The sequence below is a fragment of the Strongylocentrotus purpuratus genome, unplaced genomic scaffold, assembly GCF_000002235.5.
Source record: "Strongylocentrotus purpuratus isolate Spur 01 unplaced genomic scaffold, Spur_5.0 spur5_scaffold_16, whole genome shotgun sequence".
NCBI classification, from domain to species: Eukaryota; Metazoa; Echinodermata; class Echinoidea; order Camarodonta; family Strongylocentrotidae; genus Strongylocentrotus; species Strongylocentrotus purpuratus.
Window position 1 is genome coordinate 17617728 of NW_022145601.1, and position 23321 is coordinate 17641048.

Sequence of the window (23321 nt, forward strand, 5' to 3'; positions counted from 1 at the left end):
ACACAAACAGACAAAATTTGATATAAAAAAGCAAAAAAACGAAACAAAACACAATGGCGGGAACAAACGTAAAAATGTCAGAGAAGGAAATAATGTCAGAGGAAAAACAAATTTAGAAATAAAAATAAATGTAAAAATGTCAGATATAAAAAGAGTCAGGGGTAATCAAAAATGTCAGAGGTTAAAAAAATGCCAGAGATAAAAGCATCAGCTGTAAACTTTCAGTGGTCAAAATGTCAGAGTTAAAATCAATGTACAAACGTGATATATTGATATGTGTAATACTATATAAAACTTCACCAGGAATTAGGAAATACAATAGTTATCATAAATTACCCTTGAAATGATCTCTCGACAGTTTTTGTTATCGTCTTAGCAAACAGTTAGCATACGTCTGTTCCTCGAGCAATTTTATTTACATTTTTATTATGTTTACATTGAACCTTGATTTTTTTTCCTGACCGGAATCCAGCCGTACGTGCTCCCAATTGAGGAGTCCCCAAAAGGAAGCGAGCCTCGGAATGTGGGGTGCCTCATTTCGTTTTTAGAGGATTACGTTATATTTTGATCTTAATTAAGGGTATCTTCTTTTAACTTATTTGTCTATTATGTATTTTTAAGATCCCTTCAAATATATGTTTTCTTTCTCAAGGGAAGTGGCGGGGGCTTCCCCCTTTATCGGCCGAATGGGCTTTTTTTTCTTACAGAATATGAGCCTCTGCATTTTACTCATAAGAGATATTTAATTTTAGGATCACTATGATTTTGCTGCACGTCTCCCTCTCTTGATCATTTGCAATACAGTGAACACCGACGTCTTTCTGGCAAGTGGTAAAAGAAAACTGAATGAGACGAAAATTTACCCCCTGTTAATCAAAGGGGAAGTCCACCCTAAGAAGTGGTTTTAATAAAAGCAGATTTTGTTTATTTTATCATTATTATTTTTGTTGAGGGGGGGGGGGGGGGGGTAATTGTCCAAGGGAGTATTTTTAAGGGAGGAAGGGGAGTAAATGTCCTTTTGGGGATTATTGTCATTGGGGGGTAATTGTCCCACTGGTAATTGAACGGGGGGGGGGGGGGGGGGGGGGGGGGAATTGTCCAGGGAGTAATTGTCCTAGAACCTGTTAAACTAAATTATACATTTGCTTCAATATTCTTTCCCCCATCTTTACACCTTCAATCCATAGCAGGTGTGGTTTAAAAAAGAAGAAGATAGAAGTGCAAAGCAGGACGTATTAGAAGATGTTTGACTTGTTATAACGTACATGAATTTTATGTGTCATCCCTCATTTAAATGATACAATTTTTTTATAACTATAATGGATACAGCATATTTGGACATAATCAAGTAAAAATAAGCCTACACACAACCAGAAAAAAACAAACATCACATTTGATTCAAATTTCTATCAATTTTTAATGATGATCAATTGATAAGAAAGGATGACAAAACAAGTCTTCATGACCTAAAATATCAAAATGTACAAATACGATTAATACACAAGAATTAATGAATACTGCCATATAATCTAGGCCTGTAGCCTTCACTGCATTGCACATTACTTTCCACTCAAAATATTGGAAAAAATATTGATTGTGAAGTTGAAAGCACACAGTAGTCACAAAGATCATCATGCCCTGTATCAGAATTGGAAAAATACAATAACTAAATTATTCATACCCTTACCCAGATTTGTATTATTATGTGAAAAATTGATTCGTCTCAATTTATGTTTCTTGAGAATGTGACACATTGAAAATCTAACAGTCTTCAACAAAGGCCCTAATTCAACCAGTCCACCTTTCATTTTTGAGTTATGAAAAACATAAAAATGAACCATCAAATGTACAAGTATGAATATTTCTTTTATTAACTGTATATGGAATCATGGATATTTAGTTAAGGCATTATATGTGACATGAATGAAATGTAAAATTACGTTCACTTAAAATAGGCAGTTGCACAATTTGTTTTTCTTTTTTGTTTTCATCTTCATAAAATCATTCATGGTAAAACTGTGTACCTTTGTATAGTGTCACTAAGGCAAGCATGATGAGGTAGGTATAGTGAAATTTCACAGAAATAACCCTGTTTAGTGTTTACCGATATTGCATAAAATACTGCCAATTTTACTTCATTATAGCAAGATTTCATCAATAAATTGATAAGACTGAAATTGGAAAGCTAAGTTTCAAAATGACTTAGCTAATAATACTGAAAGAAGTATACATGTAATGGAAGATTATAGAACTGAATATCTCACTTTAAGATTTTATATAAAATGTGTTGCTTTTGGAGGCCTAAAATTATCATCACAAATATATATGAGAGAGAGAGAGAGAGAGAGAGAGAGAGAGAGAGAGAGAGAGAGAGAGAGGTAGCGAGAGGGAGAGAGAGAGAGAGAGAGAGAGAGAGAGAGAAGGGGGAGGGGGCAATTCTATTTGTATTTCAACTTTTCCTATTCCATCTAGTTCAAGCTACCGAATTTCGCAAAAAAGAAGCAAGTATCATATCTACCCAACACCTATGGAGGGAAAAAATGAAGATATATCACAATGTGCACTATTCATGCTCTAAAACCCTCATTTCAAAATGTAAAGAATGAACACATCTGATTCTTGATTCCTCTTACCACAGGGAGACAACATTGTACTACCTACATGTGTCAAAGCCAGTTATACACAGAGTTTGGCCAACTTGGATTCAGCTGGTCATGACATGGCATACCGGTATCTTCTTTTGTTATGTGCTTAACCAACATACTGTGCTCAACTCCAACCAGGATTCAGGATTTGGCTAAACTCTCCTAATCAATGGCACTGCATTTGTATCAGAGCCAGCTATACAGAGTCTAGAAAACATGGGTTTAGTGAACTGGGTAGCAATATGACACATCTTAATTTCTTGTTGGCCCAACTCTTGTGTATGAATGGCTCTGGTACAAACTGTCAGAGCCATTTGTACACAGAGTTTGGTCAAATGTGTCATAGTAAGGTAGCACAGTGTTACAATTGTTTAATTGGGAATCACAAAATTAAATAGTTTTTTTTTTAACATCCCACCCCTTGCCCGATCTGCCACTGCTGTAATCAATTACTGTAACTACATGCAAGTTGGCAAAACTCTGTGACCTGCATTCTACTACAAATTTAAACATGGGTTCCAGGTTTAGGCTCAGTCTACACCTGAACAACAAAGCATTAATATAATCCTGCATCTGTTTCACACAACTCATCCCAACTTAGACCCAGTTGAAATCTTTTATAGTAGAATACAGGTCCAGGGGGGTGTTTAAAAAATATTCTAAGTCAAACTTAACTCTAAATATTATGGAGAGCCATTTGTAGCCTTATAATGAAATATATTCAAAAGCAAAATTACAAGTTTAGACTTTTCATAAATTCCACATCAAGAACATGAAATCTCCCATGTTAATAGAAAATATGAATGATTTAAATCAACATTTTATGCCTTTTAGAATAAGTTTTACAAAATATTTTCAAGGATGCAAATGGCTTTCCATAATTGTTAAGTCCAACTTAGAGATAAGTTCAACTTAAGATCTTTGTGAAACACCCCCCTGGTAAAGACGAATCTGCTACCTATCATCATAACTATCTTGACTAATCAACATCATCCAAGAGCACAAAGTAGTTCCTGGAACAGTGCCTCTCCATAGATCCTGACAACTCGGTAGAGGGTATAGAAGTCCTGGGTGCTAAAGATGGTGTCGGAGACAGCAAAGGGGAGGGTGGAGGGTATAAAGCCGCGCCCATATTCCACCATCCAGGTGCGGCGGTCCATTGGACGGAAGTGGCCTCGCCCCATGCGTGAAGCAGAGTGACTCCTAGATTTATCAATGGAAACAACAATAAAGTTAGTTATACTTATAGTAAGGCCCAAAAAGTGATGATGTATTGCCCTTTAAGTGCCAAAACATCGGTCGGTCGGTTGGAAATCTTTTTTTTCTTTTGTCCTCCCTCTTTGTATTGACATTTCTTAGTTTTGAATGCTTTATCATTTTTTTCTCTCTAAAACACATTTAGAAAAAAAAAAACTTTTTTAAAGAGCCTACCGTAGATTTCAAGATTTTTGCGTCGGTCGCAAAGGGTAATAAAACATTTTTTTTAGGCCTTATAATTATGACGATGATGATGCTGATGATGATAACAAAATCAACTAATCATCATAGTAACATTGACATTGGAGCCCAATACAACAAATCTTTGGTACCAAGAAAATTTAATTTATTTAATGAACCTCGTTATCTTGGGGCTAAACAGAACAGAGAATAACAAACCAAAACAAAACAAAGCAAAGGAAACAGAGAACTGGAACCAGTAAAGTAATCTGATAACAAAAGTTTGCAAAAAAAAATCATAACAAGATTTAATTCCACTGTACTAATTTGCTTTTGTTATCAGGCACGTAGCCACAGTTTGTATGGGGGGGGGGGGGGCACATACATGTTATCGATAAACATACAATATAAAGAATTTTTGGATGGGCAAAGGGTTTTCAGTTCTTGATTCATTGGTCAATCAACATTTTTTTTTAAATCAGCAAAGGTAGTCAACTTTTAGAAAATTTATAGGATAATGAAGACAATGAAATGAAAAAAAGAAACAAATTTCTGAGCTTTAAAGAATGGTAAATTTACCTGGTCCATATTCCTCGCTTTCTGTTGTTCCTTCTTTCCACTGACGAAAATTCCCAGTCATGATTGTGTCTGAAACATTAGCCCAATATCGACCTATTTGACAATTTGGGGCAATGGTAATTGGTGTGATTGGGACACAAATAAAAGAATACACAAATATTTAACAACAAAAAATACAACGAAAAATCATTCAAATACTTTTTTATCTAAAAAAGTATGTTAAGCTGGCAAATGAAAAAAAAAATTGTTTGCATACATAACAGAATTGAATTTATTCATGAGCTCCAAGATTTCATATGTATGTAGTTCAGAACGGTACAAAACTATTTTCTTGAATGCAAGCTCACACTATTTACAATATGGTTTTGTAATGTCAATGGAATGGTCTACCGGTAATATTTCTATGAAAGCAATGTTCAAATCCAATAATGATGACAAAATTCATAAACAACAATATTCAATTTACAAGCTAACTCAAGTTTTGGGGTTTGTATTACAAACATGTTCTGATATCTATTATGAAGCAATATACACAAACAAAAACTAGTGCTTATCTTGATCTTCAATATTTTCTCCCTCTCAACTCACCAGAATGTCCACTAGTATCCACTGCAGTGCCGAAGAACAGAATGTACTCGGTGAGCGACGCGTGCACGAGACACATCGCTCCCATCCACCCTCCAGCATTCACAAAGATCCATTCCTCTCTCTCCTTGGGCAGGATGTGACCCGGGTATTGCTCCCGCAGAACTTCCCCGACTTTGTCAAAAGCATCTTGGTGTGGAAGTCCTGTATGAAAAGACAATTTTTCATGAATGTTAAAATTGTTCATTGCATTTTTATGTAGGTAATTAGACATTATATAGTGGTGAAGTGTGACGTCATCAAAAATATATTTTGGAATTTCTCAATTTTTCTTAACATTACGAGCCAGAGCAATATAACACTGAGTTCTATAGGACATCTATTCATTCAGATGGTCATATCTCAGCCAATACTTGACCTTTTTCAATTGGTTTATGACATTCGGACATTATTTTTTATGCTCATTTGGAAAATGAAGTAAACAAATTGAGAAATTCTAAAAATAAATTTTTATGATGTCACAGCTTCGGTACTCTATTGTGTTAGATTAAATGGAGCTTATGTTTTTTATGATTTAATTGAAGATGCATTCCTCCCTCTTATTTGGAAGAGTGTGTCCAGAGTAATGCTCGCGCTCCCGCAGAACTTCCCGACTTTGTCAAAAGCATCTTGGTGTGGTAGTCCTGTATGAAAAGACAATTTTCATGAATGGTTAATTGGATTTTTTATGATATAGATATCCACATTGTTGAGGTAGATTAAATGGAGCTTATAATTTAGTGGAAGATCCATTCTTGAGATTCCTCCCTCTTATTTGGAAGGGTGTGACCAGAGTATACTGCTCCTGGAGAATTTCACAAACTTTGTCAAAAGCTTATTGTTAACTTGGAAAACCTGAAAAGAATTGCAATATCATTTTAATTGCATTTTCATGTAATGTATGCTGTTCTTTGGTTTTATATTTTAAAGCTTATCTTCATAACCTTTCCTCCCTTGACCAGATGACCCTCATCTCATTTAGTCTATAGCGAATAACCAACTTGAGAGAAGATCGCGATCGAGAGTACAGCAAAAAACCAAAAACATTAACAACAGAATGCTTTAAAAAGTTAAATACAAACTTAAAATTTAACATAGGTCTAGGTCTATTGATTGAAAATCAATTGAAGAAGAAGAACTGAAGAAGAAATCAGGGGGATTATGGATACTTGCACAGGCATTAAAGAATTATTTAGTCATTAATATAAATAACGAAGTAAGTAAGGCTGATGATGATGGTGAATCAGGTGATGAAAATCAATAATGATGGAAATTTTATTTGTAGTTGAATGCCACGCTCACGCAAGCGCAGCTCAGCTGCTATAGCTGCATATCACTGCAATTTAGATGATAAGCAGTAGACCCCTAGATCTTACTCTAGTCTAAGTTTCTCTTACCAACGTATTTCTCCGCTATTCTTGCAATTGTCTGATCATCAAAAAGGTACGATTTCGTGTTCAACCAGAGATGAATTCCATAGATCAAGGCACCAAATAAAACCAGCATAAATATCTTCGACATCTTGAAATCAAATTTATGCTTCGTTGAGCTTTACATTTACAATATTAAAACTTTTAAAGAAGGTGAACATCGATGAAATAAATGCAAATAATAATGCACGTATTAACTATCATGCGTCCAGCCAGCTGATCTAATCACGTGATGATCGAACGAGAGAAAGATATGAAATGTCAGGTGATTTTCGTTTTCTCAAGATTTTTTTTCTCCGGCAAACCAAGAATTTTAACTCTTTTCTAACGATAATAATAAATGTTAAGAAGAATTCCTATTTAAAATGTATACATCCTGAACACACTGTCCCTGCTTTCATTAACTAGTCTACTGCATTATTATTAATATTTTTTTCAGACATTGACGTGACACGTGCGTCTTATATGGCGTCGCATCGAGTCTCGCGTATTTGAAGAAAGTGAGCTGTTCCTTCATGAAATTGATGAAAGGCTGAGGAAAAGTGAGAGATTGCAGTTGGTGTAATTTTTTATCCATTTTTCCTAATTATGGCTGATAAGACTGGAGATGGAACGGTGACAAACATTGTCCCAGGCTTCACGAGTGTCAACGATTTTGCACAGGTTTGTTGAGATGGGAGAGAGACATGCATGGCCATGCCGCGCCGCGCCGCGAATATGAACGGCCGCATATGGCCGGGGCGCGCTGGCGTGGGCAAGGCTCAGCTCCGGGGTTAGGCTCGCCTCGCTCGGCTGGGTTTCGATGTTTCGAGCTCGAGTTGCCTCGGCCTCATATTATTAGTTGACTAATTTAATATGAAGCCTTCCCCCAACAAAATCCCTTTGTATGCTGTAGCCAGGTTCATTGGCAGAAGCTGTACTGTTGTATTTAATAATGCCAATTGAATTGGCAAGGCATTGGTATTTTTGTAGTCAAACTCAACTGTGTGAAGTACTAAACAACTACTAAACTAGCTAGGCTCTTTGGCCCGAATTCACAAGGGAGGTTTGTCGTCAAACCTAGGTTTATGTGCATCATATGACGCGTTTGTACAAACCCAAAAACGTGTCAAAACGCGTCGTATTACGCACATAAACCTAGCCCTAGGTTTGTCGACAAACCTCCTTTGTGAATTCGGGCCTTTGTGTTTGAAGTTTTACTTTGTCTTTACTAATACTAGTTTCAATGTCGTTCTAGAATTCAGAAACAGTCAGAAGACAGAAGTACAAGTTCATTGACATCCCGTTTAAATGCATGTAATTGATTACTAACAATGAACTCGCTTTTCAATGGAATGGGATATCGCTGAACTTGTATTGTACTATTTGTACAGTGAAGGTTTCATGAAATTATGCAGCAAAGTCTACAGGAAATGCAGGAGATGATTAGAGGGAATTTCACCCCTTGAATATTAAGGGAATTTCACTCCAACAAAGATTTAATTTTATTCTAGTTAGTAGATCTAGATCTAGTTGGTGTATTACTTTTATTTAAAAAAATGAGAAAGTGATAAGTGAAATTAAAGAACAGAAATTTATTTTTTTGATGGTTGGATTAAAGAGCAGAAATTAATTTTTTTGATGGTTGGATTACATGTACAAATTAATATTTAAATGTTTCAATCAAATACAAAGCTCTGTGTCATATCTTGGGAGGTCCTGTTTGTTTTGCTCTGTACAGAAAGATTCATAAATTTCCATTTTCTTAGTCCTTGATAAAGGAAATTAAGAAATAGATATATATTTTGTAAAGGGTTTTGAGTTTTGTACCTAAATACATAATGCAATCGAGCTTCTCTATTTTATCCATCAACAGAAAGCCCTCGGCAAGCTCAAATTGGCCACGAGAGCCGCCAATGAACTTCCGGCAGCTGGAGACGACTATGACTTCTACTCTAGTTTTGAGGGCTTCAGGCAGTTCTGCAATTCACAGGGAGACAAACTTCTAGGAAAGTAAGTCCGCTTGTGATGCAAGCTTTGTGGTCTGTCGTGGTCTAGTAGGTACGTCACCGGAGGGTGGATCGGATCGCATGGTTCATGGTTCGAGTCTAGCCGGGGCACTAATGTCTTTTGGCAAGATATTAATCTACATTTGCCACACTTGACAACTTAATCCAGGTGAGGTAAATGGGGACCCTGTAGGAAGAAATTTCTTGAGTGTTTGAGCACCTTTTTATGGTAGCTCGGCTAAAGCCGGGGTTACTTATAATTTATGAATGTATGGTTCTACATAGGAGGCGCAATACCTCAGTTGGTAAAACACCCGGGTTCAAAATCAAGTTGATGCGTTAGTGCCCTTTGGTAAGGCATTAATCCTCATTACCATGTCCCTCGGAGAGGACCTAAAGCCGTTGGTTCTCTGGTTGCTTACTAACAAGCATTTATGCTTTCTTAGCAGTGGGGTAAAATAACCACCACTACTACATAAGAATAACAAGATGAGAGAGCTCACATTTAGAGACAGAAATTTCTTAAAGACTCTGGATTCTGGAAGCTTGGAGAAAGCAAGGAAAATGATTGTATGTACAGTAGGCCTACATCTACAACTTTGTATCTTCAAGAAAAATATGCAAAAAAATTGCAGCCTCATGCATTGTTAAACAAAACTTATTATTACAGTGAAACCTGTCTATAAAGACCACCCAAGGAAGAAAAGAAAAGTTTCAATGAGAAAACATTTTCAAGGGAAACAAAAAAAGGGGTCTTTGTAGACAGGTGGTCACTAAAGCAGGTTTGACTGTATGATCAATATCATCAATCGCCTTTACCATAACCAATCTTGTCGTTTTTTCTTGTCAGCATCCAGAGGCTTGCAGGGCAGCAAGGGGCAGATGAAAGTCAAGTAGGTCTTAGCAAGATCCTAGATCTCGAGGATAGAATAGACTCCCTCATCGAGACCAATGACACCCTTCTGGAAAATGCGGTAAGAGAGTGAATGAATTTCTGGAACTAGACATTATATTTGTGCAATAATCCATCTCTTCATTGTTCCTTTTCATATAAATGTGTTTCCGTTTTCATATATTTCCCTTTTTCTGTTAAAAGATAGTGACAGTACCAATTAAAGTGTGCTCTTGCTTCACAGCCAAAAACTTTTATTAACAGTATATGTTGAGAATGCTTAATTTTTCCCCTTTTCTGGATTCATAACTCTACTTCTTTTGACATGAAAATATAACATTTGTTGTATAATACATGTATATATTCCCCTCTTTTCTCACTCTCTCTTTTCTCTCTTGACTCCTTTCCTCCTTTTCCTTTTCTGTTTTGTCATTCTCATGCATCTCTCCCTTTTTCTTTTGCATATTCTCAGTCTTTACTTTGTTTCATCAACTTTTAACTTGTAGCCCACTCGTATACATCTTAAACTTCTATCTTTGTTGAAATAAAGGTCAAGTCTGAAGCTTGTTGGAGTATCTGTAATGATACACAAGAAAATATTGGTTGTTCTTTTTAAAGGTAAAGACCAGTTCTGGTCATGCGATTGCATTGTGAAAGAAACATTGTGGAATCGAGGATATAAGTATTGGTGTGTACTTCAAGGTTCTGGAATCAATAAAATGATAATAAATTTGGCCCAGTCTTGGTAAAGTTACAAGCGGTTTTTCGGCAAAATTTGTATCATCACGTATTAGTCAAAACGCATTCTTTAACATGATTGGTAATAAGAGCTTCCATTTCATTTTTTGAGAGGGGGGAGTTTCCAAAACTGGTCTATACCTTTAAATGCTGTATGATTGTATTGATCTTTACAGGGTGCCCTGCTGGACGAAGCAGAAGGCATCAGCAAGCCCACTCAGAGCTTCTCACCGGGCGTCTCGAAACCACAACTCATCGTTACGAGCTGGAACAAAAAGGTAAGATCCTATCCTCATTGAAGTCTTGAAGGGGGGGGGGGCATGGTTCTCATTGTGTGTAAATGCATTGAGATGACAAAATGAACTATCAATTGTTCTTTCTCTTCAGATAATCATTCATGAATAATAATTGGATTTAGAGGTTTCCAAGTAACAACCAATGCTGTTTGCATGCATGCACAACTCTTTGTTCCTGTAAGTTATCCTTTATCAAATAAAGCTGTTCCTATTTCTTGTGTTAATTCATTATTCATGGGTTGTGTGTAGAAGCTTTGTGGTCTTGTGGATAATTATCTGGACTGTGAACCACACGGTATGGGGTTCGAATCCCTGCCGCAACAGTAATGTGCTTTTGCAAGACATTAATCTACAATTGCCATTTGTTGGAACTATAGCTGGTTAGTTATCCCAAATCGTTTGGAAGCGTATAGAGACATTGTCATAATGTGATATGCGGAATACAAGAACGCCATGTTATCATTATTATTGTTTTTAGGTGCTTGATTGGGACATCTCTTTGCCATTGCATCCAATTAAGCCGGCTGTCACACATTGTTGCATTGTGTGATGGTGGTATAGTGGTGCATAGATAAACCTGTCTGGCTTCTTCTTCTTGTATCCTAGCTTCATACCATAGAGGTACACAGAAATGTCAGATACAATCTTTAAGTTTATCTTAATTTCATATTGAAAGTCATGAAGGAGTTAACATTTAGCAAGGAGTTAACAGAAGAAGAGTCTGTCTATTACTTAGCCAGTCTTTGTTTTGAATCTCTAATCTTACTTTTTTTTCTCCTCCTCCCTCTTTCTTCTTGTCTCTGTCTCTCCCTTCCTCCGTCTTCCTCTTTTCCATTTCTAAATCTATCATCTCTATCTGTATGTCTGTCTCTCCCTCTCTCTTTCTCTCTCCCTCTCTTTCTCTCTCCCTCTTTTTCTCTCTCCCCTTTCTTTCTCTCTCCCCTTTCTTTCTCTCTCCCCTTTCTTTCTCTCTCCCCTCTCTTTCTCTCTCCCCTTTCTTTCTCTCTCCCCTTTCTTTCTCTCTCCCCTTTCTTTCTCTCTCCCTTTCTTTCTCTCTCCCCTTTCTTTCTCTCTCCCCTTTCTTTCTCTCTCCCCTTTCTTTCTCTCTCCCCTTTCTTTCTCTCTCCCCTCTCTTTCTCTCTCCCCTCTCTTCTCTCTCCCCTTTCTTTTTCTCTCCCCCTTTCTTTTTCTCTCCCCTCTCTTTCTCTCTCCCCTTTCTTTCTCTCTCCCCTCTCTTTCTCTCTCCCCTCTCTTTCTCTCTCCCCTTTCTTTCTCTGTCCCCTCTCTTTCTCTCTCCCCTTTCTTTCTCTCTCCCCTTTCTTTCTCTCTCCCCTTTCTTTCTCTCTCCCCTCTCTTTCTCTCTCCCCTCTCTTTCTCTCTCCCCTCTCTTTCTCTCTCCCCCTTTTGTCTCCAACATTTCCTTACATCGTCAATTTCATTTCATATTTCTCTTACTCTTCTTTCACTATCAATATCTCTTGGTCTCTCTCTTATGCTCTCTCCATCTTTCTCACTCGACAGAGATCGGAGGCCCTCAACGAGAAGTCCAGGAACTTCCGTTTGATGCATGCCAGGAACATCGCCAGGCCCCAGCTCAAGTTCAAGGATAGGGTTGATAACTCCAACGTACCCTTCGTACCGGTCATCACGCACAAACCCAATGCACTCAAACCACTGCCAGAAGGTAATGTGCCATCTTGGTTGCTCTCTACAGTCAAACCTGATTACTATTAATGGGCGAAGGAAGTAAAGCATGTGGAACTAGTAATTAAAAAAAAAAAATTAATGTGTGTATGGACAATATTGAGCATGATAGATTTCCCACGTAATTTTCAATTTTTATGACCTCTTAATGTGTTTTAAAACAAAATAATAGAAAATTGTCCACATTGGATTTAAGTTTACCTGGTAAGCAAGCTTTCCACAAGGTGGTGAGCTTTTTTAAATAACAAACAAAAAAGCTATCTTTTGGGACCTTAGCTAATGCATGTTTATCATTTTAAAACATATTGCCATATTAGTGAAATAGAGCACAATGAACCTAACAGTAAAAAATAATTTAGAGCGTGGGCCCGGCTTTCAGTCAAACATTTGATTGGACTTCATGCTGCCTGTTTGCAAATAATCACTATTGAAAGGATAATAATATGTTTCTTTCATGTTTCTAGTGTTTGATACCACAAAGAAGTCATTCTTGACCAAGACCGACTCGTCTTCGCCTGCCAAGAGGGACAGTGAAACCCAGACAGAAGCGTAAGTTTTCTCAACAAGACAACAAATGTTTAGAAATTACTCTTGCAAATCCATTAACCCATCATATTTTAACTGAATTTGTTATGAGTATTATCTGCCCCTTTCTGTTCTTTATATATTTCATAAAATTATGCTGTAGAACCCTCCCTATTTCTTTGGTGCAGTTGGTTGAGCGTCTGGCGGTCGAACCAAAGATAATGGGTTTGAATTCTGAATTGCGGATGAACAAAACTATACCTTGAGTGATTAATGCCCCTCCCCTATTCTATAGATTGTATTGTGTGTAGTGGTGGTTATTTTACCTGACTGCTAAGAAAGCATAAATGCTCGTTATTAAGCAACCAGAGGACCGAGAGCTTTAGGTCCTCTCCAAGAGACCTGGTAATGAGGTTTAATGCCTTACCAAAGGGCACTAGCGCATTGACTTGGTTTCGAACGGGGTTGCTGAATTATGAGACTGCTGCTCTACCAATTGAGCTATTGCACCTCCTCGATGCAAACAAGTTTACAGTGGAAAATGTTGTCCCTGGGATAGGATGTTAAATCACCACCTATGCACAACCTCACTGCGCTCTTCTACACATCCCAATCAGTTATAGCTGAAGAAAGGCTTTCGACTCACTGCGATTTAGTCTGTCCTACACAAATAATGCCCGAATGAACGGACGATAATAATAGCTAATAGTAATAACAATCTGGACTTTTTTCCTTTCTCTTCCATCCCTCAATGCAGGTACCCCCATCCCTATCAACATGAGCTGGACCACTTAGAACCCCTCCCATCTCAGCTGGAACCGGTAGACGACCCAAGTTACACCCCTCTGGAAGCCACGCCCTTCACCCTGGTAGACACTGTGTCGAAGCTGGAGGAGCTGAGTCGTAGCCTCAAACAATCCAAGGAGATTGCTGTTGATTTAGAGGTAGGAGTTTATTTTAACAATTGTCAAGTGAAACCAGGTGGGGTGTGTCAATAAAGACTAAGATCGACTTAAACTTGGACTTAACTATGGCAGGCCATTCATGCCACTGGTTTCTCTCACCATTGGTCTCTCAATTATGATCTTTAGATAATAATTTTTCCCTCAATATTGAACTATCAAAAAAGGTAAATTCTGTAAATTTGTGACCACGATTTGTTAGTACCTTGAGAGGCCAATGCCAGTAAATGGTGAGATCAAACAGTGGCATGAACGGCCTACCATAGTTAAGTCCAACTTAAAGTCGATCTTAGTCTTTGTGAAACACTCCCTGGGCCCCGTCCTATAAACAGTTGATATCAATCACAACTAATTTGCAATTTGAAATCATGTATAAAGAGATAGGAGACTGCAAACTTGCGATTGATTACAGGACTTGCGATCGATTTCAGATCTTCGGATCAATCGCAACTCTATATAAAAACGGGACCAAGGGTTTCACACTAAGGACCATACCTGTGTGTATGTGCGCCATTTGAATTCTTATCTTGGGGTCCACAATAATTTGTTTGTCCCATTTGCACCTGACCCTATTATCATTGATTCCTTCAACAAGGTTGTGTTTATCTTAGCCATTTTATGTACTTGAAAAACCTGTAACTTGCATTCTGTCTGCATAATTACAGATAGACAGGCAATTACTTTCCACAGTGACTCATAGTTTAGTACAAAATAAGAATTGGGGATTCCCCAAAGATAAAGGACCAGATAGTGAAAGAGACAACATGCTGGGTCTTTGCTGTTGTAGCACAGACACTAGAGGTTCTGGGATTAAAGGTGGCAACATTTTCATGAATGTTTTAGAAATGTATATTAGTGGGAACAGGTTTATGTGTTGCTTTAGCTCTTTTTCATTGCATCCAATTAAGCCGGCTATCACACATTGTTGCATTGTGTGATGGTGGTATAGTGGTGCATAGATAAACCTGTCTGACTTCTTCCTCTTGTATCTTAGCTTCATACCATAGCAGAGGTACACGGAATGGTCAGATACAAGTTCATACAAGAGCCAGAATGAAATTAACTTTCTTGAAGACCTAAATAACCCTAAATAGACATCTTGAGATAATTCAGGTCCTTTGGGACAATATAACCAGAAAATAAACATAATGAAGCAAAATGTATTATAATACCATTGTACAGCATTAGAAATTAATATCATGTTTTATTCTATGTCTTGACTTTCTGTGCTCAGTGGTTTAATACTTTACTCGTTGTTGACATAATTTTAAATTCCCTGGGCTTTGGATCAAGTTTCACTCGTAATCTTGTAAGTTGTTAGTGAAAGTGAGGCAATAATTTTTAAATGCTATTCTGACTTTGAGTTTGAAGTTTATCCAAACAAAAAGTACATCAATATAACAATCAAATGTGAATGTTCAACATTGAAAAGATAAATGGGACCAGAAATAGCATTAAATGCTAATCGTGTCTGGTACCACTGCAATGTCTTTAATGTTCTTGCGCATGATAACGTCCATTTTCATTTGTTCTCATCTTTGCAGCATCATTCCTACAGGTCGTACCTGGGGTTCACCTGCTTGATGCAGATATCGACAGCAGAGCACGACTATGTCGTTGACACACTAGAGCTTCGCAGTGAGCTCCAGATGTTGAACGATGCCTTCACCGATCCAAAGATAGTCAAGGTGAGCATATGACTACTAAGTAATTGGGTGCGTTTATCATCTTTTGCCACTCAGAAACAGCATTTCTATCCTTACATATTGAACCCCACTATACGAATATTATTTTGGGGATGTCACGTTTATCAACTCGTCATGATTTTAAATAAAGGCCTTGTCTCTGCGTAACTGCTTTGCGCTGTTTGACCCGGGAAGCAGAGAGTTGCTTGGAGGTCGACGAGGGCTCAGCACATGGCGCGCGCCATTTCTCCGAACCGGAAATTAGCCTGGGAAGGTCCAATATGTATGTGTGTTTCAAAACAGCTTTGCTCTTATCATCTTTGCACACACCCTCACCAACTCATACACAAAGATCGTTTAAACACTTTTTGATTTTAAGGTTTACCTTAAGATTTTTTTGTTTTTGTTTTTTTTGAGGCCGCCATCCTTGTCAAGCATTGCTTATGATTGCGGTCTCCTGCACTTTTCCAACAGAATAGTTTGGTTAATACTTTTAATTTATGATTATATGTTATGGAAATATTATGTTTCGTTATTATATGTACATATATATTATGTAAAAAAAACATTTTGACATGAAGAAATTATTGTTTATTTATGTTGCATTATACCTTACATTTATATGTTCTTTGTTATTCAGTTATATTTTATATGGAAAAAATGCAGAAATAAAATCAAAATAAAAAAAAAAAAGAAAATCCGTCAGAAATGTGATTCTGGCTCATTCTCACATTCCAAACACACTTTTTTTTGCGTTTCATTATAACCATTTTTTAAATACGTTTGAAAACAGGCTTGCATTTATCTCCATGCAAATTTGCCTGAAACCCATTTGAAAACTAAAGGCTGCAGATTTCGATAAGGCCTGTAGTTATAGATCTGTTGAAAATTGAAGAAAAAGTATTGCATCCAATTAAGCCGGCTGTCACACATTGTTGCATTGTGTGATGGTGGTATAGTGGTGCATAGATAAACTTGTCCGACTTCTTCGTCTTGTATCCTAGCTTCAACTCGTAGCAGGGGTATAACGATATGTCAGATACAAGGTCTCAAAATCTAAATATTGTGGAGCTTGATTATTGAGTATTATGTAGACAAACAAGAGTAATTTTTCAAAGGAAGCCAGTATAATGAGCGCAAGAGTGGCTGAGATGGATGGTCCCTAGAAACCTGAAAGATCAATATATTATAGTGGTTGTTTCAGGATTGAATTTGGGAATTCAGTTATTACCACCAGATCACGTGGCTTAGAGACAGAACCAATATCTACCATTGTTCTTTTTCTTGTTTTCTTACGATGTAGGTTTTCCATGGAGCCAACATGGACATTGACTGGCTACAGAGGGACCTGGGTCTCTACGTCGTCAACATGTTCGACACCCACCAAGCATCACGGTCCCTGGGCTTTCCGCATCATAGTCTGGCTAGTCTGCTTTCAAGATACTGCCAGGTCGAGGCTGATAAACAGTACCAGTTAGCAGACTGGAGAATAAGGTAAGGTGTATGTGGGTATATGACTTGGGGTGTGATTAAAGACTATATCATTTTGTTCAAGTGTCAATAGTGTACAAGGTTGTAATACAGTCAAACCTGCTTTAGTGACCACCTGTCTACAAAGACCACATTATTTGTTTCCCTTGAAAATGGTGTCTAATTAAAACATTTTCTAAAAAAACCTGTACATAAGACCACCTGCCTATAAAGACCACTTTTCTTGTCTTCCCTGGGTGGTCTTTATAGACAGTTCTCACTGTAATTGTCTTTTGATGATAACATCAAGTCCTTGAAATAAGTGATATAAAATTTGTAGTTAGTTCTTGCATCATTAATTGATGCATGCCTGCTGTTTTAGCATTTATACCAAAATTTGCTTCATCTTTTTCTAATTATTAAAGGTAAAGGTGAGTTCTGGTAAAAAAAAAGAAAATGAATTCTCAAAGAATCAAACAAAACTTGCACTGAATGTTCCAGATTACAAATAAATGTCATTTGCCAAACAATTTTGGTAGAAAATGTATACTGGCTGAGTAATGAGCATAGAAAGATTAGGAAATCAAGGTTAGTAGCCCCGACACCTTTTGTGTAGTCCCATATACATCTTTCTGTGTACAGTGCTTGTTACTTTACCAAGACTGGGCCAAATTTATTATGATTTTGATGACTCCAGAACTTTGCAGTACACACCATTACTTACATGCTACATGATCAACTTTTTCTGATCCAATCCACACCTTTTCTTTCACAATGCAATCGGATGACCAGAACTCACCTTTATTTTTAAGTAGATTAATATGGTCAGACCATTGAATGAATCTGTCTTTACTTCTACTTGCATCCAATTAAGCCGGCTGTCACACATTGTTGCATTGTGTGATGGTGGTATAGCGATGCATACATAAACCTGTCTGACTTTTCTTGTATCCTAACTTCACTCCATAGCAGAGGTACAAGGATATGTCAGATACAAGTTCATTAACGAGTTACAGTGTAAACTGATTTACTTACATATTCAAATTTTATGCATAAATTTTTTAACAAAGGTTGTTCTTGACTACCCTAAAGCATGCCCATGGCTTGTCCGACATAGCAACACGTAACATATGCAGACCGGATTCCAAATATTGTTGTTAATTCATTGAATGCAGTTCAATGAAATAAGTTGTCACTAGGTCCCCAGGGAAAAAACATCAATATAGTAAACGGGTTTATTACAAAGCTTTCACACTAACTGTTTAATTGGGTTTTCATCCTTCTCCGTTCTGACTTAATTATGCTTGGCCGATTGGTTGCTTTGATTTTTATATCTTCAAAGATATAGGGTTAGAGTTGGAGTTGTAATTGGTACGTTTATGGTTAATGGCTGGGTTAGATATATATATAGTATTTGATCGATAGTTGAAGTTAGAAGAAGTGTACTACAGTCATACCTGCTTTAGTGACCACCTGTCTACAAAGACCACATTTTTTGTTTCCCTTGGAAATGGTTTCTCTTTGAAACATGTACTAAAGGAACCTGTCTACAAAGACCACCTGTCTACAACAAGCACAATTTTGTTTCCCTTGAAAATGGTTTCTCATTGAAACATGTATTAAAGGAACCTGTCTACAAAGACCACCTGTCTACAACAAGCACATTTTTTGTTTCCCTTGAAAATGGTTTCTCATTGAAACATGTATTAAAGGAACCTGTCTACAAAGACCACCTGTCTACAACCAGCACAATTTTTGTTTCACTTGGGCAGTCGCTGTAGACAAGTTTGACTGTTTTATTATTATTATTGAGTATTTGGTGTCACCTGCACTCATGACATAACAATTTTTGGTACTTGTTTCCTTTCTGCAGGCCTCTACCTGAAGAGATGCTGCACTACGCAAGGGAAGACACCCACTACCTGCTCTACATCTACCACACGATGAAGAATGAACTTATCAAACGAGGCAATGATAGAAGGAATCTTCTCAGGGCCGTGCTGGATCAAAGTACTAGGATCTGCGTGCAGGTAGGTGCTATCAAATCTTTTCTAAGAGGTGTTTGAGTAGGGGGGGGGGGGATAAATGTTCAAAGAAACAGTGAGCTTTGATTATCCACTTAGAGGTATAGACCAGTTTTGGAAACGCCCCCCTCTCAAAAAATGAAATGGAAGCTCTTATTACCAACCCTGTGAAAGAATATGTTTTGACTAATACGTGATGATACAAATTTTGCCGGGAAACCACCTACTAATTGATATATTTGGTAAATTATTATATCTATCTGGACTGGATAGGTATAGGGTAGTCCCATATACACCTTTCTGTGTACAGTGCTTGTAACTTTACCAAGACTTGGCCAACTTTCTTATCATTTTGATGATTTCAGAACCTTGCAATCTACACCAATACTTAGATGCTAGATGATTAACCTTTTCTGAAATGAATCCACAATGTTTCTTTCACAATGCAATCTCAGAAGTCAACTTTATCTTTAACTGCGTAGTAGACTTGAGTGTTATGTTTATTGCATCCAATTAAGCCGGCTGTTTCACATTGTTGCATTGTGTGATGGTGGTATAGTGGTGCATAGATAAACCTGTCTGTCTTCTCTTGTATCCTAGCTTCATACCATAGCAGAGGTACAATGAGATGTCGGATACAAAATAAATCATGCGAGCTTGCAATATATATGTCACAGTGTTGCCACTTTGTGTTTCACTGATGACAACTTTTACAATTCATAACTACCTTATCTTAAATCAGATATTGCTCAAACTTTCACTAGTTTGTTTCTCTCATGTTTCCGCTTTTATTGAAAACAACTTAATATCAGAGTGGACTTCCCCTTTAAAGAAAGTTTTTCTCTTAGTATGACTTATTCTTCTAAAGCCAAGAATCAATTCAAATAAATGTATATTTACAAAAATTGCGCTGCCAGTGAATGAGAGTTATAATATTAGTTTTAGAGTCCTGGTGTTTTTTGACAGACCTGAATCACTATTTTGATAAATAAAGACCCAGGGTGCTACAAGAATTTTTTTCACCACTTGCCCTGTCGGGCAAGTGGGTTTTCAATTTACTTGCCCAAACAATATTTCCACTTGCCCAAAACTTTAAAGCGAAAAAGGACTCGAGGTTAAAGCATTTATTATCTCGTAATGATAAGTTAGTGTTTTAGATAGCAAATTAATGCACACATGTACAGTGTAACTGTACTGAATAATAACCTTATATGTCAAATAAATATCATGCCAAAATTTGTAAATTCTTACTAAATAATAATATTGAAGATATTTTACGATAAATCTCGGATAAGTATGCGAAAACTAGACTAAACAACGTCGCTAAAACCATGAAAACAAAACAACAACGGCTTATATTCTGGGGGTCTCGATACTATTATCAAAATGACTCGCTCGGTCGGATCTTGAGACCGCAGTAATAAATTGAAAACGAGACAAAAACATTCATCTGATTTATATGAGCAGCGAGTTTTAAATAATATGTTCACAATCATTAACAGTCATTATGAATAAATATCAAACATTTGACTTTTTGTACTTACTAGAAAATCCCTGTTGTTTATTCCATTCCGATTCGCACGTGTTCATTTCCCTAGAATAATGACGTCATATTTGGCGTGATTCAACCAATCGGCAATCAGAGAATAGCAAAGGCCTGTCGGTGCGGCCTGCAGAGCTAGAGAGAGAGAGCGCGAATAAGCTCGCAGCTGGTACGATCGCGCTAGCTGTCTCTAGCTAGCTCACGGCCGGCCGTGCGTGGAGGCGGAGCGGCATTCATGGCTTGAAGTGTCACTGTTGCATGCGCGCTGAGCTAGCTGAGCTGGCTAGCTGTCTGTGAAGTTTTTTTGAAATCGGAACGATCGCTTTTTTGCTTCTGGATTTTGACGACGGGTAAGAAGTTGACGGGTGAATGGTAGAGTTCTTGGACACTAGGAAATTACTGTAAAAGTATCACTTGCCCGAATCGGGCAAGTGATAATTTGATTTACTTGCCCGACGGCTCAATTTGGTTGCCCCGGGACGTCGGGCAAGCGGGTTTGTCGCGCCCTGAGACCCATCTTAACTGTTCCATTCTGTAAAAGACTTAGCTGTTGAAAAATCAAGTAATTGTGGGCAATTAAATATAGTTTTGTGATTTTTGTTTGTTTGAATTTTTGAGCGATTCTGTTTCAAATGTAAAAACGTGTTAATGAATTTTGTATTCGTTATTCCTGTGTAGCGGTACAACAAACCCATCTTCACGAACGATTCACACGTAACGGCCTTTCAGAAAAACAGGAAGATCTTTAACAAGAAACAGGTAAGTGTAGATTTTGTAGACAGGTACATTGCCCTGATGTGGCACCATTTGTTCAACTGAAAAGACAGAGGGTGTGCTTCTTTTATGTTAGTGAAAGTATGTTAAATTTTGTTTAAAAAAAAAAATCCATATTAGGACAAGTCATTGATCAATGTCTGCATAAAGCTGGCTATTTGCATACAGGGAAGAGAGACAGTTGTACAAGCACCAGTGGTAAATGGTAGTTCTCTGCAATTTCCAATGGCATTTTAGCGTATATGGACCTTTCACTGAACAAGATGAACGAAACAAAAACAAAGGACAAAAATTAGAATATACTTCTTTTGTTGATTTTGTTCGTTGAAGGTTATTTTTGTTTGTTTGTTTTTCAAAAATGAAGTTGTGACCCTTGACATATAGGCAGAGCACTTTATGTTGATTAAATCAGGTTTTTTAAATAAATTTAATGGAATTATATTAAAATTTTCATCAAACAGATGCATGCCTTCAAGAAGTTGTTTGCCTGGAGAGATAGCTTAGCGAGACAGGAGGATGAGAGCACGGGATACATTCTTCCTATGCACATGCTGTTCCAGATAGCAGAGATACTCCCAAAGTAAGCTCAGATGAATCTCTGGGGGGGGGGGGTGTTTCACAAAGATCCTAAGTTGAACTTATCTCTAAGTTGGACTTAACAATTATGGAAAGCCGTTAGCATCCATGAAAATATTTTGTAAAATTATTTTAAAAGGCATAAGATGTTGAATCAAATCATTCATAATTTCTATTATCAAGGATATTTCATGTTCTCGATGTGGAATTTATAAAAAGTCTAAAATATTTGATTTTTCGCTATTCAATATATTTAATTTTAAGGCTACATATCATGATATGGCTCTCCATAATGTTTAAGTCCAACTTAGAGTTAAGTTCGACTTAGGACCTTTGTGAATCACCCCCCCCCCCCCCAAGCACAACGCAAATGGATGTGTTGCTAAAAGTCAAAGCCTTATCTCCTTGTCTATTACTTGTACCACTCATAATTTGATCTTAATCCTCCTTTGTTAATTCCAGCAAATGTGTGTCAGAATCCAGCACATCTGTACTACTGAACAATGAGCATTCCTAGAAGTACGAAAGTTTAACGATTTGACCTTTCTTTGACTACATGTACATCTATGCAACCCATTTCAGTCAAATCTTTCATCATGATTGAATGTAATTTATTGAAATATATTATATTATATGAAATTAATTTATTCTAGAATATTTCTTAGCTCTGCATTACAAAACAAATAAATAACCCAATTTTACCAACCAAAATCCATGTTTCTGCCCTTCTGCCTGGCACACAATGGTAAATTTTGAGGGAAGGGTAACAAAATGTTGATACCATATAAGAAGATTGTTTGTGGTTTCCGTCATTCAGTTCAGACACATTGGCTGCAATTTCCAAAAGAGGATTATGACCAAATTATGAGAGATACTAGAATTAATACACTGGGAAATAAGAATTTGACTTCTATTCAAGACATTTGCGAAGTGTCAGCAAGGCTTTTATACTCCAAGGAGGCTTAGGACATTTTAGTGAGGCTTATGCCTTCTGTATTGCATCCAATTAAGCCGGCTGTCACATATTGTTGCATTGTGTGATGGTGGTATAGTGGTGCATAGATAAACCTGTCTGGCTTCTTCTTCTTGTATCCTAGCTTCATACCATAGCAGAAGTAGAAATGTCAGATACATTTTTTTTCAGTTTTCTTGAACTGCAAATGCTCTTTGGATATAGGCATTCTTTCATTTTGAGTTAGAATCCTAGTCCGATGCTATGACTTGTAAACTTTTTTTTTTTTTTAAAGGTGTCTCTTTATCCTTCTGTGGAAACTTAGTATTGTAGTCAGGTGGCTTAGCGTCAAAATTATCGATTATCGTTACACGGCGGACAAAAGCGCCATTTTTGGTACAGGGCTTCCTTAGGACCTACTGAACGATAATAGCCTAGGAGCCCTCGGTAAAAATTTGATATAAAGGTGTGGGGGCG

At 37.2% G+C, this 23321-nt stretch overlaps 2 protein-coding genes across 2 annotated transcripts in view; one reads left to right on the forward strand and one right to left on the reverse strand.

Annotated features, from left to right (window-relative positions):
- Window positions 1–3631: 3631 nt before the first annotated feature.
- On the reverse strand, window positions 3632–7088 carry LOC578551 (sigma non-opioid intracellular receptor 1). Its single transcript, XM_778712.5, is given in 5 exon segments — window positions 3632–3798; window positions 3801–3848; window positions 4662–4754; window positions 5250–5450; window positions 6683–7088. Coding segments are annotated over 5 exon segments (630 nt in total). The 5' UTR covers window positions 6807–7088; the 3' UTR covers window positions 3632–3634.
- A 74-nt stretch (window positions 7089–7162) lies between these two features.
- The window catches only part of LOC762762 (exosome component 10), a 49675-nt gene continuing 33516 nt past the window's right edge, over window positions 7163–23321 (forward strand). Inside the window, exons 1-12 of the mRNA XM_030986951.1 lie at window positions 7163–7378; window positions 8571–8707; window positions 9554–9677; window positions 10510–10611; window positions 12151–12313; window positions 12798–12882; window positions 13616–13802; window positions 15365–15508; window positions 16809–16999; window positions 18849–19005; window positions 21221–21301; window positions 21778–21896. Coding sequence (XP_030842811.1) covers window positions 7304–7378; window positions 8571–8707; window positions 9554–9677; window positions 10510–10611; window positions 12151–12313; window positions 12798–12882; window positions 13616–13802; window positions 15365–15508; window positions 16809–16999; window positions 18849–19005; window positions 21221–21301; window positions 21778–21896 — 1565 coding nt within the window. The 5' untranslated portion in view covers window positions 7163–7303. The remainder of the gene's footprint in view (window positions 7379–8570; window positions 8708–9553; window positions 9678–10509; window positions 10612–12150; window positions 12314–12797; window positions 12883–13615; window positions 13803–15364; window positions 15509–16808; window positions 17000–18848; window positions 19006–21220; window positions 21302–21777; window positions 21897–23321) is intronic.